General features: G+C 42.2%; 1 protein-coding gene across 1 annotated transcript; it reads left to right on the top strand.

Moving 5' to 3' along the window:
* The first annotated feature begins 495 nt into the window (after nt 1–495).
* On the top strand, nt 496–2,239 carry LOC147419704 (uncharacterized). Its single transcript, XM_086506141.1, has 3 exons — nt 496–937; nt 1,128–1,261; nt 1,341–2,239. The coding sequence occupies exons 1-3, from the start codon at nt 734–736 to the stop codon at nt 1,426–1,428; spliced, it is 426 nt and encodes a 141-aa protein (XP_086362267.1). The 5' UTR covers nt 496–733; the 3' UTR covers nt 1,429–2,239.
* Nucleotides 2,240–15,806: the final 13,567 nt, after the last annotated feature.

The following is a 15,806-nucleotide window of genomic DNA, read 5'->3' on the forward strand; positions in this document are numbered from 1 at the left end:
AATCAAGATTGCAACCCCCAAGGAGTATCTCGGTATCGTTTTGACAAAGCGAGAGGAGAGCCCTCCATCGTGTCCAAAAAATGAGTACCTGGCAAAGAGGAATCCCAAGGGTGGAGGTCGGGGCAATCGGGATCCCACACCGAGGGCTAGCGACTCATCACCCACCACGCCTGGAAGACCTACCATTGGTGATCTCAATTTCTCTCGCACATGTCTCCTCTTATGAGCCCCCCTATTTGTGAGGGAGAGGGTGAGCTAACATGCGAGACATAGAGCAACCAAGAAACCCTTGAACCCCCTCTCCTCTCAATCAAAGGGTGTTTATAGAATGCCCTTGTGGCTACTCATGCCCTTTTTGTATGGGCAGGGGGTCTTATGTCAGGCCAAGGGCCACCCTGGAGGTCAAGTGCCGCGGCCCTTGCTAAAGGAGATGGGATCATAGGGGCAAGGCCTATAAAGGGAGGTTGGGCGGAGGATCAAGGCTAGGCAGTCCCAGGGTTTTACACTGGTATCAGAGCGCAGGGGGAGAGATATGGAGGAAGGGGGCCTTGCATGGCTTGTGAATCTCTCTCTCTCTCTCTCTCTCTCTCTCTCTCTCTCTCTTGGTAGTTCATGGAGAGCCGTGGGTGGAGAAGATCTCTTGCTATGCGGGGAGATCAAGGCGGAGCTCTACTTGTGTGCAAGCAACCCTAAAGGGAGAACGCGACCTCCTGCATAATCGAGCCGGCTGGGTATGCCCGTGGGAGCGACCTCCTGCATAACAAAAGCAAGAATGTCGACCTGCACAGAACTCAGTATGGATTGGCTCCAGCGAAGCGCGCAAGCACGGAGGACGTTTCCCGTTTCTGCTACCAAAGCGTGTGAGCACCTCAAAGCCGGAGTCGGAGCCCCCTTCCCTTGCGATAACTGCTGCTCGCTGCCATCGCTTCAACTCAAGGTTTTTATTTTTTATTTTCTTTTCCTTGTTTTCCCACTTCGGCTGCACATCACACAGTTAGACTACCTTACCGTTAAGAGGCAGTGCCTACAATCGGCCCCTACCCTCTTCTTGATTGATCGACAAAGCACGTAGAGAAAATCTGCAAACAATATCGATTTTCAGCGATCAGGTTCATAAATTCCCACAGGCACATGGGAACTTGGGAAATTCAAGTGGCGGTTTTGGATTGCCGAAAACTGCACTCTTAAGGTTTTTGGGATGGTATGGCTACACCTCGCTGGTTAGCAGCCATCGTGGTTGGGACCCACCATTCGAGTCCAAGTACGATGACCATCAAGGCCACATGCACTTGTCATGTCAGTCATACAAACAGTAAGGCCACATGCACTTGCGCTGTCAGCCATACAAACAGTCGAATATATACCACACCATGCAAGGCATGCGAGCGGAAAGCAGGGCATTTGACAGAAGTACTGAATGAGGTATGAAGTTTCCTTCATGTTAAGCATGTGCTTGTTCTCTATAGCATGCCATACCAGTTTCTTATCTGATTGTGCAATTTAAGTGTTTACAACGACTAGTCAAGCAAGGCTTCACTTTGCATAGATTGGCAAATTTGGGGTTCTACATGCACAAATGCATTGTTTTTTTTTCCATTTGCAGAACATTTATGGAAAGCAAGTCTTGCATTGAGTCATGAGCATCGACCAAGGGGTTTCATTGCTTGTGGAATCCATGGCTATGAGTCAGATGAATTCCAATTGGGCATTTCTACCACAATCTGCAAAAAGCATGGCTCTCTCACAGGTTAATTCAGTCCATCAGTAATCACGTTATAATTTACAATTTTGAACTAATCTTGCAGAAGTTTTCATCATGCCAACTTGCTTAGCAGCGGTCGCTTTGGTGCAATACGATAACTACCCTTCTTTAGCTGTCTCTTTTAGTATTGGGTACTCTCTGGAGTTTCAATAAGCTGTACGCTTTAGCAAGGCTGCTTTTCTCTCAATGCTTGACAAGGTCGCCTTTCTTTTGCTATGAATTGTACATTGGCAAGAGTATCTATTTGCTATGAGCATTCAGTATCAGTTCTGTGTCATCTTACTCCTATACTTCTAGGAAGCAAGGCTTCACTCTAAGACATACGGCATAGCAATTTTTGCCGTCGAAATACGCTATCAGCATACAAACTTAGGAGTCAAGACGACATGTCTGGCACATCCGACATCTCTCAAGTTATTCGCATATATGGCTATGAGCCGGATTCGCATTACCAGAAACCTGCCCACAAGTGGGCGACAAGGTTAGTCCATTTCAAGTTATGTTTGTTTTTGTCTATGTTTTACTTTTCATTTTTGAAAAGATCTCTCTGCTCTGCAAAGCAAAGTGTTTGTGCAGACTCCATACGAAGCTTTTGTGCAGCAACGTGCTTGGTATAATCGGTTGACTATAGGTCAATGATAATGTCACACATCTTTAGCACTCTGTGGATATAAGCTCACAGGCAACGCTGCACTGTGATGTATCCATTCCAATGTCATTGTGCACGGCACATATCACAACAACTCACATGGTTGAGGGTATCATGGAAGTCAAGGGTATCTTATTCTATTTTTTGCTATGTATGCATGACTGTACAACATCCATCATTGCATACGCTTCCGCTATAACACTAACTACTCTATCAAGGACAAGGTAAGTAACTGGTATCTTCAAAAAGTTTTTATGTTATGTGACTTTTGGTACCTCTCTCTACGAGGGCGCGGTACAAGTACACATGTATACGCTTATAGGATACACTACACCTCTCTCTATAAGGGCGTGTCGTTGTACGCTTATAGGATAAGCTACGACACAGACATGGTATGCATGAGACATTCAAATAAGGGGATTTCCTCAGCCCAACATTCTCTCTCTCTCTCTTTCCAACTTCTATAAGGGAAAGGTGAAATTAAGCATGATTTTATACAGGAAGGGCTAAGAGCCATCTATTGCCACCTATTTTGAAATGGCTAAGAGCCATCAGTTTGTAATCCATTAGTGATTGCTTTTAAGATCGAACAATTCTATTCAACTGAGCACCTTTCAATTCTAATGGACAAGCAAGAGTCTTGCCATTAGCGATTTTTTGGGTGTTCTTTTAGCACTCCACACTTTGAATGTGAAAATCAAGTTGTGTTTTTGAACGTCCTAAACTCGTCATGGCTTATCTCTACCAAGGTGTATAGATGAAGCCAGCATTCAGACAGCACGACTGTTCATAAAACCCCACGCTTGGATCCGGATAAGATCTAGTTGTGAGTACGATTCTAACTCGAGTGGATCTTCTATAGCACTAAGAGTGTCTATATGAATACCGTTTTGCAGTAAGACCCATCTTGTGATCACTCAATCAGTTACTAAAGCGTTGATTATCAATTCTTGGACCCATCACACTTGCACTTTTAAGAAAAAGAAGTCCATAAGATGCCACGGGTAGTGGATAATTTCAACTTCCATAATTGGATCCAGATACTATTGGGCAGTTTCCCTACAAAAGTCTAACCACGTGGTTTGACAATGTGGATTTTAACCGAGAGGTTAGGATGGCAAATGCAACACCCACGGTTACATGTGCAATACTACTTGCACCCCATTAATTTTCTGTTAGCACTCCCAGGCCTTGGTAGGTAGAAAATTTGGGCAGGTGCTTTTCGCTACGGATAAGTGAACACTATGTTCAACCTCCAGATACGCACCTGATATAATTTTGTTTCTTTTTTATTGCTTTTCTATATAGAATGCATGAACTATGTTTTCATCCATTTTTGCTCTTAAGAGAAATTACAACGTCATGTACGAGGAGCCAAGAAATTTGGGCTGTAGTGTCCAAATTAAGTTTTTGCACTATGCAGTTATAGACCTATTTGTAGGGTTTTATTTGGCACATGTTGTCACATCGGATAAAACATGGTCTAGGGACTCAAGGAGTTTGGTTTAGCCAGTCTGGAGCAAGGCTAATGAGGGTCCCTCTCACTCCCGTCTCGTAGAGTGTTTGCAATTACCTCCACACACAAGTACATCTTATACTTGTAGGATGTTCTTTTTTCAGACATCCTTAGTTGAGACATATTCGACATGTGGCGAATATGAGTCTCTGGAACTGACACTGGTGCCCACTATTTCAAGTATGTGTAACGACAAAGTCCCTAGGTGCTGGTCAAATCTATTTTCTAGACCATTTTCAACACGACGTATCAAGAGAAATTTCAATGGCCAAAAATTTTCGGATACTTAGAATGACTTGTTGTGGTACAAGTGCAGCTAAAGAACATTACAGATGGTTGTTTATGCATATAGCAAGGCTATGAGTTATTAATGAAAAGGTTTCATTGTTTGTACCTAGAAGTGATTACGATTTCACCTTCTATTATGGTTCAAACGTTTGAGCAAGGCTTGCAAACGATTGCACTATAAAGTATTTAGTTTCTTTTTGCAATTAATTACACTCTTCTTCAATGTGTGCTTGGAGCATCACATCCGCCATTAGTATTGGTAAGAACGATTATGGATAGACAGGTTCGGATCTGATTTTTGCTAAATGCATGCACACTAGGTGTTATGGGCCCTAGTGTTTAGCAAAGGCTGATGTGGAACGGCATGTGTATTCATCAAGTTGTTGCTTATGAAGCATTTTGCACTCTATGTGCAAAATCTCTATGAGCTTACTTTGGGATCTACCAATCAACAATAGAGGTCATGACTTGGTTTGGGTGTTGTGGATCTTCCTAGTTAACTACAATGGTTATTCAGGACATTGCTGATTCCTCAGCAATGTTGTGTGATATTGTGACCCCCGTTTACCAGTCCTCTGGGATGACTGTCTGTAAACCGTGGGGGAAAACACATTTCAGTACTGTCAGAATCCAAAGACGATAGGGAGATTACAACTTACAAGTGTACTCTTGTGCTGAAGAATATGCAAAGCGCGTACGTTAGCACCAAGCAATCCAATTAGCAAGAATGTATCGCTCTAGTTGGTGTTGCTTACAATAATGTAAAGCATGTTTGCGACTCAGTTTAGTCCCTTCATTTTTAAGTTTGGTTCTCAACCTTGAATACTAGTTATGGTGGGGTTGTTTACTGATAAAATTTGAGGACAAGTCAAGGACTTAAACTTGGTTGATGAGTTATGTCGACAAGTTACTTTTCATGGAAAGTGGTACTCTTTTGGGTACATCTTTGTTGTGATAACTCGTTTAGCATGCTCATGTGCGTTCTATATGGAGTCTACACACTATGGAGTCTACACACTATGATTAGATAGGAACCAATACAATCAGATAGTTGCAAATGGAAAACAATTGGAAAATCAAGATGTTACTCTTGGTTTCATTGAACCTCCTACTGAACCATGTTTGGTCAAGCAAACAATTGAATCCATGAAGGATCAGGCCACTTGGAAAACATTAGTGTATCATCACTCTTGTTTTCGAGAATGAAAACGCTTCTCCAAGGGGGAAGTAATGTCAAGCCAAGGGTCACCCTAGAAGCCAAGGACCAGGGCCAAGGGCCCACTGCTAAAGGAGACGGGATCCTAGGGGCAAGGCCTATAAAAAATGGTTCGATAGAGGATCAAGGCTAGGCGCGTAGTCCCAGGGTTTTACATCTTACACACTAGACACCCATCTTTATACTTTTTCCTCCTCTCCTCTTGGGCTTGTTTGTTCTTCAGGTATTTTTGAAGGCCTTTAGCTCCCACCCTTTGCTTGTTAGGTGGCTTGAGCTCTATCCTCTGTCGTCTTTCTCTCTTCCTCTACTCGTACTTGTAAGTTTGCAAATGAGCTCTCTCGGCCTCGACTCTCTACCATTCCTCTTGATCTCTCTGTCTTCTTTTCTCTTCTTGCACACTTTGTGATTCCTTCTTAGCTGCCTCTTTCTTTTCCATCTCCCTCATTATTTTCCTCCTCTTGGCCTCTCGTGATTTAGAACCCGGGTCGCCTTGTATTACCTTGATTACTCTTTGTTTGATTTGCTGTGAAAACTTTTGCAACATGGTTTCCACGATGGCCTGGGCACTAGTTGCTGTGATAGCAGCAGGCGAGGGCGCCGGATTTTGAAACAGACCTCGGTATTCTTCTTCTATTGCTCTTGTTTCTTGCACGACTTTGTGTAGAGATGAAATTACTCTGGGATCTAGAAGAGGTATGCGATTGGCATGGTTTAATTCTTCGAGATCTCCAAACATATTTTGCATGGTGGTTAAATCATCTGGATTCAATGGTTGGGGAGGCTTTTGGGTGTCTGGAGCGGGTTGGGGTGCTAGGTTATCCACTTGTGGTTGGGAATGTGGATTTGAAGCCGTAGATTCTTCATAGGTTTCTGGATGCAGATTTTCTGTGGTGTGAGTCGTTGTGGTGTATTATTGTGCGTAGTGACAATCTGCTCATGTGAATCGTCCATGTGATGCAAGATATGAGTGCATGCACGTTTGTGCTCGAGAGGATCTTCTAGAATGTGCAAACAAGAAATGAACTTCAAGCTGTGAGTGTTGACTTATATAGTACTAATATTTTAAAAAAAAAAAACTTAAGAACTCAATAATACTAATAAAAATAAAAGAAACTCCAAAATTGGTGAAATTTGATCCATGGAACCATTGATTAGGGCGTCAATAAATCACGTGACATTACAATGTATGTTTACGATATAAGTGGTTAGTGCCAAAATTTATTGGTTTTCCACCCAACCCCTACCATTTCGTCGCCTTGTCTCCAACCATCATTGGCATCGATCTTTTGCCGATCTCAAACTTCTTTGCACTCTAGTTTTCTTCCTTTCTCTCCCCGCTAAAACTCTGTAGAGCCAATTGAACATTTCGTGCAGGGCATTGCTATTTTTCCTCCCACCTCATGCCCTCTTTTTTTAAAATACACTGCCTTTGCTTGATAGTGTGAGCGCTCCATTCCTTGGCTACTCCAGATGCCCAATGAACAGAATGTGTTGAGAAAAAATGAGCTATGAACAAAAACAATGTGCTACAAAAATAATAAAACTTTAGTTCAAACAATGATTTTTTTTATTGCAAAGACAAAGTGTTCAACTCATCATGTAATGTGTTATGTGCATCCCCCCCCAGTCATCCACTATTTGTGCTGTGAAACTATTGATTACAAACCTTAAGTTGGATATCTTTGCACAATTTAGCTTTGCCTTTTCAAGCAAACGAAAAATATCATCTATAAACTGTCACACACGTGCACTCTTAATTCTTAGGGTTGCTTCATTACCTCTGTGGGTGGTAATGCCACACACCTTTCTCCACAATTAAAACTGTCACGCTAAGGGCCACCCTGAAGGTCAAGGACCGCGGGCTACGGGCTGGCTGCTAATGGAGATGGGATCTGGCTTGGACAGAGGATTAAGGGAAGGTAGTCCCAGGGCTTTACATTGGTATCAGAGCTCGGTGGAGAAGGGAACTATGGAGGAAAGAGGAAGATGGATTCTTGCACACCTCTCTCTCTCTCTCTCTCTCTCTCTCTCTCTCTCTCTCTCTCTCTCTCTCTCTCTCTCTCGTTATGGAGGGCGTGGTCCTCAAGCTTGGGGGGCTTTTGCATTCCTTGCATGGGGGAGAAGAAGAAACCACAACTTGATTGCGTGGGCATGGCCGCTTTAGCAAACGAGGTCGAAGGTCAAAGGATGAGGACCGTGGGCAATCTCCCCTGGGAGGGGAAGGCGAGGCAAGGTTGCCCATCTCTATATCACTTGCAGAGTGGCTTGTTAGGGTTATAGGGCACCGTTGGTGTTTTCTTGACACAGGGACAAGCCTCAATTTGCAATAGAGTGCGAGGCTCGTACACCTTCTCCCCTCACACAGATCTTGCTACCAGCCATCGCTACGCTGTTGAGTGTTTTTTTTGTTTTACATTTTGAGGGCCGCTCACAGTCAAAAGGTGGCCACTATTCAAAGGCCTTAAGGGGCCTATCCAACAGCCATAGCAGTCGAACATGGAACACTTGCAAGGTGCCGACATGGAACACATGTAGGGTGCATGGTGTCAACGACCATCAGAATTCGCATTCAACACTTTTACAGTAGCATGCATAAATTCTTCACAGCAGCTAGGCTTGATGCCATTGAAACCCATGAAACATCAATCCAAGGGAGAAAGGCATCAAAAGAGACTATGAAGGGCAATAAATTTTTGGCAAGTGTGTCACATGCAAGGCATGCCGCAAATTGTAGAAACACATTTGCAATTGCAAACCTTTCATGCATATGATGTATGTAGCCGTTATCAATTTAATGACTGCTTCTGATAGATATGATGATATAGACGTTTTCGATGGTTGATAGGTACAATAAACTTGAAGGTGATGTTTTTTATTCATTTCAATTTTGTAGAAGTTTCTGCATTTGGCAACACAAGCTTCGAGACCATTGGTTATGGTGGACGGGGAGCTTGCTCCAAGAGATGTTTATCAAGGACAAAAATTAAGGTGTAAGTATGACCAACACTAAGTGCAAACAATGTTGTTTAACAGTGCATGCATGTAGAGGCAAGGGGTGTGGCTTCAACGTTAACCCTATGCGTGTATGGTCAAAGTACTTGGCAAGGCTGATCATTAACTGCAAGTCCAAGAAGCTATCAAGCAAGTTTCTTGGGTTTTCCTTGTAGGCCACTTGTATGCCATTAAAGCAATCAGACAACGACAGGATCCACCTATAGTTGGCAAGAGTGATCCGATGAGTTTTTCAAGACATTAGTGGAGCAAGGCTTTGTCTACATAATCAAGTCAGGCAGGTCGACTTTCTCTTGTTATACCATTGTAAATTGGCAAGAATATGTGTTAGCTATGAGCATCATACAGTGCACGCATACTTATGTGGAGAATGGATTTCCTTACCACATTTGGCATAGCGGTTTCCAACGTTTGGAATATGCTAATAGCATACGAGCTTGGGAAAACTTGCCACGTTGTCTGTAGGTTTTTTAACTCACATGAGAGCTTGTATATGATACATATGCTACCTCACTCATGGAGTACATATGGCTATGAGCCGGATTCGAGCAAACTACCATAAACCTCATCAAGTGGGCCACAAGGTTAGTACATTTAAAGTTATGTTTGTTCTTATCTATGTTTTACTTTTCATTTTGGAAAATCTCTCTCTATTGTGCAAAGCAAAGTGCTTGGGCAGACTCCATAAGAAGCCGTTGTACAAAGCAAAGTGCTTTGACGGACTTTATGTGAAGCTTCATATGCACTGTGGTGTATCATGCCTGTGTAATCGTGGAAGGCACGTATACCAAAGGCTTACATGGTCGAGACTGTCATTGAAGCAAGGGATTATTCTTCTATTTTTTTCTTGGTATGCATGGCATACTAGTATGGTGGCCGTACAACACCCATTACTGCATACGCTTCCTCTATAGCACTACCTTCTCTGTCAAGGACGAGCTCAATTATTGATGTTTTCAAACATTTTGTTTTTAGGTTTATTCATAGGCAACATGCCATACGTTTGCACCATGATACAATCATGATCACATACAAGGTAAGTGGGTCACGATGTGACTTTTGGTACCTCTCTATACTAGGGTGTGGTACACTTACACAGTTGTACGCTTATAGGATAAGCTAACCCTCTTTCTACGAGGGCGTGTAGTTGTATGCTTATAGGATAAGCTAAGACACAGACGTGGCCTGCACGGGATAATATGAAAGGGACATACAACACATTTGACTAAGGGTTTTTCCTCAACTGAGCACTCTCTCTCGCTCTCTTTCCAACTTCTATGCGGGAAAGGTAAAACTAGGCATTGTTTTATTTTATTGAAATCTTTCTATGTCCATATAGTAACATGAAGGGCTACGAGTCAATAGGAAGGGATAAGTGCCATCTATTGCCACCTATTTTGGAACGGCTTAGAGACATCAATTTGTAATCCATCTGTGATTGCTTTCAAGGTCAAACAATTCTATTCAATTGAGTACCCCTTATTTCTAATGGACAAGCAAGAGTCTTGCCACCATTAGCGATTTTTTTGGGTGTTATTTTAGCACTACACACTTTGAGTTTGAAAATCAAGTTGAGTTTTTGAACGTCTTAAACTCGTAAGGGCTTATCTCTACGAAGGTGTATAGATGGTGCCAACATTTTAGATAGCAGGGTTGTTCACAAGAACCCAAGATTATGGATATTTGGGTCCGGAAAAGATATAGTTATAAAGACGATTCCAACTTTAGTGGATCTCGTATCTTATCTCTAGCACGAGTGTCTATATGAGTCCAGTTTTGGGGTAAGACCCAGTTCGTAATTACTAAATCACTTATTAACTGTCATTAGGAGATTTCGGAGGTCATATGGAGGGCCTTCTAAGAAATTCTATTTCTCTCTCTAGAAAATGTCCTTAAAATATACTTGCACTTGTTGCGTACGTCTAAAAGGACAACTGAACACTTTGAAAAGTGAACGGTCACTTTTTCATTCAATGCGTGTGTTGTTTTCATGAAGTACACGACGCTCATTCAATATAGTTTTCGTCATCTTTGGAATTACAAAAATGACAAAATTATCAGTTGGTGTTAGAATTTAAAGTTTTTGATACCGCCAATGCGTCCAAAATGGCCAAAAACTTAAAAAACGTTTATTTACTTGCCTCAATCTGACAGCTAGAGAGAGAGAAATTGTCAAAATATCCCTAAAAAGGAGATTTTGCCTCACGACGCGCGGGGACCATCTGGAAAATTCCAAATGGCCCTCTATGCGTCGTGAGGCAAATAATAAAAAAGTTGGATCACGGCGCGTAGAGAGTCATCTACAATTCTCCAGACGGTCCCTCGCACGCCATGATCCAAAAATCCCCTTTTTAGGATTTTTTTGGCGATTTCTCTCTCCGAGTGTCAGATTGAGGCAAGTAGATAGGCATTTTTTAGGTTTTTGGATGTTTTGGACGCATTAACAGTGTCAAAAGCTTCAAATTCCAACATCAATTGATAATTTTGCGAATCTTTTTAAATTTCAATGATGAGGAAAGCCATATCAAATGAGCGTCACCTACCTCATGAAAAAGACATTCGCATTGAATGAAAAGGCGCACGTTTTCAAGGACCACTAACACCTTTTTTATATTTTTCTTAATATCAATCTATTTTTCTACGTAACCGGAGCGCTTTTTCCTCTCTCTTCTAAAAGGCCCTCCAAAAGACCTCCGAAATCTCCTAATGGATGGTCAATTCTTCACACTTGCACTTTCAAGGAAGAAGTCCATACGCTTCCAAGGGCTTGTGGATAATTTCAACTTCCAAAGTTGAATTAAGATACTATCGGCTACTAGTTAAACAGTTTTCTTGCAAATTTTAACCAAGGGTTTGACAATGCTTATTTTACCCAAGGAGTCTGGTTTGCAAAGGCAACACCCAAGGTTAAATGTGCAATACTACTTGCATTTCACTAATTTTCAACTAGTGTTCCTAGGCCTTTGGCGGCGGGAAATTTGGGTAGGTGATTTTCACTCTGGATAAGTGGACACTGTTTAACCTATGGGTACGCATCTATTTTGGTTTTGTTTTTTTACTTAGGATGCATACACTATGTTTGCTCTCCCAAGAAATGACTAGGTCATGTAAGAGCCAAGCATTTTGGGTTGTGGTGTCCAAAATCAGTTTCTACATTATGCAGCTATAGACCCACTTGTAGGGTTTATTTGGTACATGTTGTCAGATGGGATGTAACATGGTCTAAAAACTCACAGAGTTTGGTTTATCCAGTGTGGAGCAAGGCTAATGAGGGTCCCTCTTACTCTCGTCGTAGAGCGTTTGCAGTTACCTCCACGCACAAGTACATCTTGTACTTCAAGGATGTTCTTTTTTTATACATCCTTACATGAGGCATATTCCACATGTGGAGAATATGAGTCTCTGGGACTGACACTGGCGCCCACTATTTCAAGTGTGTGTCACAACAAATTCCTTAGGTTTTGGTTGCCAAAAATTATCGGATAGTTAGAATGACTTGTTAAGGTACAAGTGCTTTTAAACAACATTACAGATGGTTGTTTATATATATAGCAAGGCTATGAGTTGTTAATGACAAAGTTTCATTGTTTGTCCCTAGAAGTGCTAATGTTTCACCTTCTATTATGGTTCAGACGTTTCAACAAGTCTTCCAAATGATTGCAACATAAAATATTTAGTTTCTTTTCAGAACTATTTACATTCCTCTTTAATGTGTGCTAGGAGCATCACATTCGCCATAAGTAATGGAAAAGCTGATAATGGATATACATGTTCAGATCTATTTTTGCTAAATACATGCACACTAGGTGTTATGGGTCCTATGTGTTTAGCAATGGATAATTTGGAGTGGCATGCATATTTACACATTAGTGCTATGAAGCATTTTGCACTCTATGTGTAGTATCTCTATGAGATTACTTTAAGTCTACTAATCACCAATAGAGGTCATGGCTCGGTTTGGATGCTTGTGGATCTTTCAAGTTGACCAAGATGGTTATTAAAGGCATTGTTGTTTGCTCAAAAATGTTGTATGATGTTGTGATCCCCGTTTACCAATCATCTAGGACAACTGTAAACTGTAGAGAAAAACACATCTCAATACTACATGAATCCAAAGAGGATAGGCAAATTACAAGTTACAAGTGTACTCTTGTGCTGAAGAATATAAAAAATGAATACGTTAGCACCAAGAAATTCAATCAGCAAGATTGTATCACTCTAGTTGGCGTTGCTTACAATAAGGTAAAGCATGCTTGTGACTCAGTTTAGTGAGGTTCTCAACCTTGAACACTAGTTATGGTGGGGTTGTTTACTGATGAAATTTGAGAACAAGTCAAGGACTTAAACCTGGATGATGAGTTCTGTCAGTAAGTAACTTCATGGAAAGTGAAAAGAGGTACTCTTTTGGGTACATCTTTGTTGTGATAACTCGTTTAGCATGCTTATTGGAGTCTACACACTATGATTGGATATGAACCGATAACATAAGATGGTTGCAAATGGACGACAATGTCGAAAATCAAGATGTTACTCTTGGTTTCATTGAACCTTGTACTGAACTGTATTCCGATCAAGCAAACAGTTGGATCCATGAAGGATGCCACTGTGGAAAACATTAGTGTATCATCACTCTTGTTTTCGAGAATGAAAACTCTTCTCCATGGGGGAAGTAATGTCAGGCCAAGGGACACCCTGGAGGTCAAGGACCGGGCCAAGGACTGATTGCTAATGGAGATGGGATCCTAGGGGCGAGGTCTATAAAGGGAGGTTGGGCGGAGGATCAAGGCAAGGTAGTCCCAGGGCTTCACAGAAACTCATTAGGTCTTTGGGAGTCAAAATAGTCTCAAAGCATATGCCTAGCTTTACTACCACCCATACATATTTTATTAGGACGATCCTTGTACTTCTAAACTCCTTCTTGGCCTTTAATAACTCTACTGCACCCCCATGTAGGCCAACACTTGATAGAATAGATTTGAGTTCTTTGATACACTCTTTCCTTCTTTTTGCCGGCTCCATATTCCAAGAATAGTTAATATGGAGCATAAGCAACTTGTCAAGAATTCGTCGACGGGGATGAAGAGTACATACATCCACATTTATCAGAGCAATCGATAGGATAGGATCCCAATTTGGATCGTCCACGTATCAATTAGGGGGGAACACTCTGGTTACAACTGAGGATACCTTGAAACCATTGTTGTAGTGCTTTACCCACTGTTTGGGTAGTGGGTACACCTTTCGCAAAGTTAAATGTAGCTTTTTCACCCTTACCCTTATGGCCCTTTTGTTGGGATTAAAGCCCAAGTGGCCTCTTATATGGATATGGCCGGCCGCTCGCCTAACTCACTTATCACTAACTCTTTGTATATACTCACATATAGTTTTGTGCATAATAAGGTTTTGGGAGATAACCTTTCAAACAGAAATTCCCTGCGTACTGTGTACTGTGTAAGATGCAAGAGGTGATCCCTCAGAAGGTTGAAAAGCGTTGTGAGCGGGATGAAAACACACACAGCGCCTCTATAACGACCCGACACACACTCTTGGGAAGATACACACACACACACTATGGGGCACCACGCGGCTTACACAACACACCTGGCCGAGACAGGGAACACACCTCTGGAGTGAGAGGAGAGAGACTATCCACTTGCCCACTCCACACAGACACACACACACACACACACACACACACCCAAAAAACTCGGCTCAAAAGAGGAGAATTTCTGATGTTTAGATACAATTGAGCTTGGGCCAACACCAATGGGGCAAACAGCTCACACAATATTATGGGTAAAAGATACTAGATACAATCACAAAATGAAGCAGAAACTTCGCTCATAGGAGAAACTTACACAACCAAAACAGCAGAAAAAGAGGGAGGAATTTGGCAAAATGGACAGCGCCACCGCGTCCGGAACAGCCCAAAACCCCAGTCTACAATGTCAAAGTGCTCAAATCCGACCTCGGATGAGCAGTTTACGGCCAAAACAGGCTCCAAAATGAGCAAAAACACAGTTGCGGCTGTTCCTCCTCTCTTCTCCACGTTTTTTCTTGTCTTCTCTTTGTTTTTTTAGTTCCCACACTTAGCTTTATTACTTGGGCACCCTTGGCCTTTTAGATGACCTCAAACGGACCCCGAACAGGCCAAAAACTGACCTCGCAGTGCATAGTTGTCACCTTTTTTGCATCATCCGCACACCTGGCACTCATTTATTTTCAATAATGCGTCTCGCAACCACGTGAAGTGGCCCCAGAAAGTGGTCCTAATGATGACCTTTCTGCATAACTCTCACAAGAAAACACCACTTTGTGTCCGTATTCATCCACGTGCAAATATTGACCCCGTTCGCCCTCCTGACGCCACTAGATGCCATCTGACGCACCTGCTTACCTCATGTCGTCGGCCCGTGGATAGCTTCCTCGAGAAGTTTTATGCGCTATAAACTCCTCATTATTGTAGAAAAAACATATTGGTACTGGTGATAGTGAAAATCGATGCACTATGTACATGTTGTCCTACCTGTACACATGTGGGCCCCACGTAACCACCTGACTATGGAAATTGGGCAATCCTTTATTCGATACACCATGCATGTGTATGTACATATGCACAATCCCTTGCTCCAAAAAACTCCTGACATAATTTTTCCCTCCCCTAGCCTGCTAGATCATTCATGATCAGCAGCAGCAAAGAGAGATATGAGACTCGCCGCATCACAGGTCTCCTCATCCCTAACCAACACTGCTTTATCCACAGACAGCTCATCTTGCTCCACCATCATCAATCTAGCATGATACAATTTAAGACGCAATCCATTTACCCTCGACTTATGTAGAACACCATCCAGATTAGCCAGCTGATATGTGCCATTTGGAAAACACTCCACCACCTTGAAAGGGCCTTCCCACTTGATTTGAAACTTCTTTTGGAAGGTGTTGTCTAGCTTACTGTTGTAGCGCAAAACCAAGTCATGTTTCTTGATACCCTTACTTTTGACCTTTTCATTTATCTTTGCCAAAGACTTATCCTGCATCTGCCCATAATGCTCCAATGCGCTCATCCTATCCAACTGGACCTCTTGTAACTGCAAGAGCCTCTCTTTGAATGCATCACTAGGCGGCCCAAGCAACTTCTCTAACATCTTGACCGCAGGCAACTCTACCTCCACAGGCAATAGTGCTTCCTTTCCATACACCAAATGAAATGGAGTAAACCTTGTACCTATCTTCACCGAAGTACGGTAAGCCCATAATGCACTAGGCAATTCCAAATCCCAATTCTTTCCTTGGTGCTCTGTCACTTTAGAAAGAATTTGTACCAACTCACCATTGAATCTTTCATTTAAGCCATTACACT

This window comes from Adiantum capillus-veneris, chromosome 29 (assembly GCF_014529385.1).
Source record: "Adiantum capillus-veneris isolate H3 chromosome 29, ASM1452938v2, whole genome shotgun sequence".
NCBI classification, from domain to species: Eukaryota; Viridiplantae; Streptophyta; class Polypodiopsida; order Polypodiales; family Pteridaceae; genus Adiantum; species Adiantum capillus-veneris.